This window comes from Pteropus vampyrus, unplaced genomic scaffold (assembly GCF_000151845.1).
Source record: "Pteropus vampyrus isolate Shadow unplaced genomic scaffold, Pvam_2.0 Scaffold95, whole genome shotgun sequence".
NCBI classification, from domain to species: domain Eukaryota; kingdom Metazoa; phylum Chordata; class Mammalia; order Chiroptera; family Pteropodidae; genus Pteropus; species Pteropus vampyrus.
The window spans coordinates 5,829,762-5,833,050 of NW_011888876.1; the positions used below are offsets into that span (position 1 = coordinate 5,829,762).

General features: G+C 38.4%; 1 protein-coding gene across 1 annotated transcript in view; it reads right to left on the bottom strand.

The window, feature by feature from the left end:
* Positions 1–3,097, bottom strand: part of LOC105294904 (olfactory receptor 1G1-like) — an 8,409-nt gene extending 5,312 nt beyond the window's left edge. Inside the window, exon 1 of the mRNA XM_011364357.1 lies at positions 2,990–3,097. Coding sequence (XP_011362659.1) covers positions 2,990–3,097 — 108 coding nt within the window. The remainder of the gene's footprint in view (positions 1–2,989) is intronic.
* Between the last annotated feature and the right edge of the window lie 192 nt (positions 3,098–3,289).

A 3,289-nucleotide genomic window follows, 5' to 3' on the forward strand; every position in this document is an offset into this window, starting at 1 on the left:
TGTGTGCCCACATGTGTTCACAGGTGAGCCTTTGGTAGACTCTGCTCTCTCTCCTCGTCCCTGTGCCTCAGTTTTTACCTGGAGATGCTGGCCAGCCTCCTTATGTGACACCTCCAAGAGAGAGATTGAGTTCGCTGTCACATTGTCTGCCCAAGAAGTCATGGCTGGAGTTGTAGAGCCCTTCCTCGTCTGTAGGAACAGCAGAGACTGAAGACTTGGGTCTTTAGTGGTAGCTCAGGCACAGGAGCTAGGAGGAGCTCTGACTTTTCACAGGCAGTGTCTCCTGGGACCCATTCCCAGACCTCTTAGTTAGAGACAAGATGGGGCAGATGTCCAACCTTTTCAGCTGTCCCCTCTAGACTTGACCGCCTGAGTTCCAGATAATTTTATGAGAATGACCGGGGCCAGGCTCCATGGGAGCAACTTGGTTATGCCCTTGGTCGAAGTGCAGCTTGGATCCATTCTCCCAGCTTTAACCCTTAATCGGGTCCATCTCTCTCTTATGCAGTCCATACTTTTTAATTAGAGCTCTGTTCTCAAGAACAAAATGAAATATGTCCCAGAAAATAAGTAAAAAATAAAAGTGAAATAGATTGGAGTTCACAGTCATCGCCTTCAAATGTCATGTAGAAGAGGTACCATTTTTATTTTATATCACCCCAGAGAACAGCGATATATATAGTATGTTATAGTATGTAGATCTCTGTAAGTTCCATGGTGTGCTCTCTGGACTTATTTATTTTAGTTGTAAATGTATATTACATATAAAAGAGTGTATAAAGCGTGTATGTGCTAAATAAAGAATAATAATAAAATTAATGTATGTGCTAGTTAAATAATAATAATAAAATTAAGGCCTGTTCTCTGACCCCTCAGCTTAATCCTTTAGACACTGTATGCACCTGTTTTTGATCATATTCCTTCCTCCTCCTTTAGAGGAAACCACCATGGTGAATATTGTCCACCATTTTCTTCTATTCTTTTGTAGTTTTGCCACATAGACATTGTTTGGTAGGTCACCAGAAAGATGTGAGAGCTAGATCTGGGCAATTATAGAGGCTCCTCTTCCCTCCCCTGGCCTTGGACCGGAAGTTCTCTCCTCTGTTCCCACAATTTTCAAGGAGACGGCGTTAAGAGAGCAACGTGGTGTTGAGACCACCTGGACCCTATATGTCACTGAATCTGGTTAAAGCCTCTATGTAAACTTGAAGATACTGGCAGGCGGGTGGGGAGAATCTACTGGTCTCCTGCGCCTAAGGCCAGCCACTGAAGTAAGTTCCATTGTTTGTTAAACTGGCCACCTACCAATCTGAAGAGGTCAGACGTTCTTCATTCTCTCCCGGCCCTCCGCCTACCAGAGCCGGTTTGCCGACCGGCATGCCTGTGTCTAACCTGTCTGTTTAGAGCATTCCGTGGATTTGCCTGTGTCTAACCTGTCTGTTTAGAGCATTCCGTGGATTTGCTTCTTTTTTTTTTTTTCCCCGTAAATGGAATTAAACTTTTTTTGCAGTCTTCTATAGATGGCTTATGTGCTCTACATTATTTTTTTTAGATTTATTCATGTAAATGCATGTAGCTGAAGGGCATTCGTGTTCACTGATGTCTTGTGCAGGTCTCACCCCCTCGTTATAAATTCTTGTCGCCCACTGAATATCAGATTTCAGAACTGTTCATTCTGGGTTTATATATATTTTGTGTATGATTCCTATACAGTTTCTGGGTGAGCACTCCGAAAAAAAAATACATAATATTTCCATAGCAGAATGAGTGAATATTCACACTAAATCCCACTTACACAGACTATAAATAGCCTCATGTAAATTCAGATCACGTTTTCCTTCTTTCTAAATGTGTTCACTTAAAAAAATATTTTTCTTATCATAGCTTTTGTATGTTGGAGACATAGATAAATATTGTGGTGGTATATGGTAGCATTAATTGTATTTTAAACACCGAAAAGAAGATGTGGTATATGTACAATTGAATATTACTCAGCCACAAGCAAAGATGAAATACTGCCGTTTGTAACAACATGGATTGATTTCGAGATTATCATGCTAAGCGAAATAAGTCAGACAGAAAAAGTTGAGAACCATATGATTTCACTCGTATATGGGATATAAAACTGAAAGCAACAAATGAAAATTCAAACAGAAACTCATAGACACAGACAGCAGTTTAGTGCTTACTGAAAAGAAAGTGGGGAGAGTGTGGGGTAGATAAGGGTAATGGGTATTTAATATATGTTGATGAAAGGAGATTTGCCTTTGGGTGGTGAACACACAGTGCCATTCAAGATGATGTATTATTGAATCGTATACTTGAAAAACATGTAATTTTATTAAGCAATGTCACCCAATAGATTTAGTAAAAATCAAAATAACAAATGAAATAGTGAGACATAACACATACAGAAAACTGCACAAAACACAAACATACATCCAAGAAATTATTGGGAACCAATCACCTATATATCACTTCCCAGGTTTAGAAGTAGAACATTTCCAACTGGTCTGAAGCTCCTTTTTGTATCCAGCTAATCATCACTTTTATCTTCTTCTCCAAGTAGAATAATCCCTATCCTCGTTGTAATCTTTAATTTTAATTTTGCCTGTTATTGAACTTCATGTACATGCACTCATACGCTGTGTAGTTTTTGGCTTCTTTTGTTCAATATTCTACTTTCTGTAACGTGTCTAGATAGCTGTTATGTAGTTTTATTTCTATAATCTTTTTTGGCACCATTTTATTTTTATTTATTTTTAATAATTTTATTGGAGTGACATTGGTCATTGATTATTAACATTATGTAAGTTTTGAATGTACACTTCCATGTATTGCATTGTGTGCTCTCCACCCAAAGTCTAGCCTCCTTCTGTCACCATATATTTGACCCCTTGCCTTTTCATTTTGTTGATTTTTTTTTTTTTGCTATGCGGAAGCTTTTTAGTTTGTTGGAGACTCACTTGTTCATTTTTGCTTTTGTTGCCTTTGCTTTTGGTGTCAGATCTAAAAAATCATCATGAAGACTAATGTCAAGGGGTTTACCCCCTACATTTTCTTCTAGGACTTTTATGGTTTCAGGTCTTAAATTCATGTCTTTAGTTCATTTTGAGTTCGTTTTTGTATATGGAGTGAGATAGTGGTCCAGTTTCATTCTTTTGCATGTGGCTGTCCAGTTTTCTTAATGCCATTTATTGAAAAATTGTTTTTCCCCCACAGTATATTCTTGGCTTTTTCTGTTATAAATGGATTGACCATACATGCACGGGATTATTTCTGTGCTCTG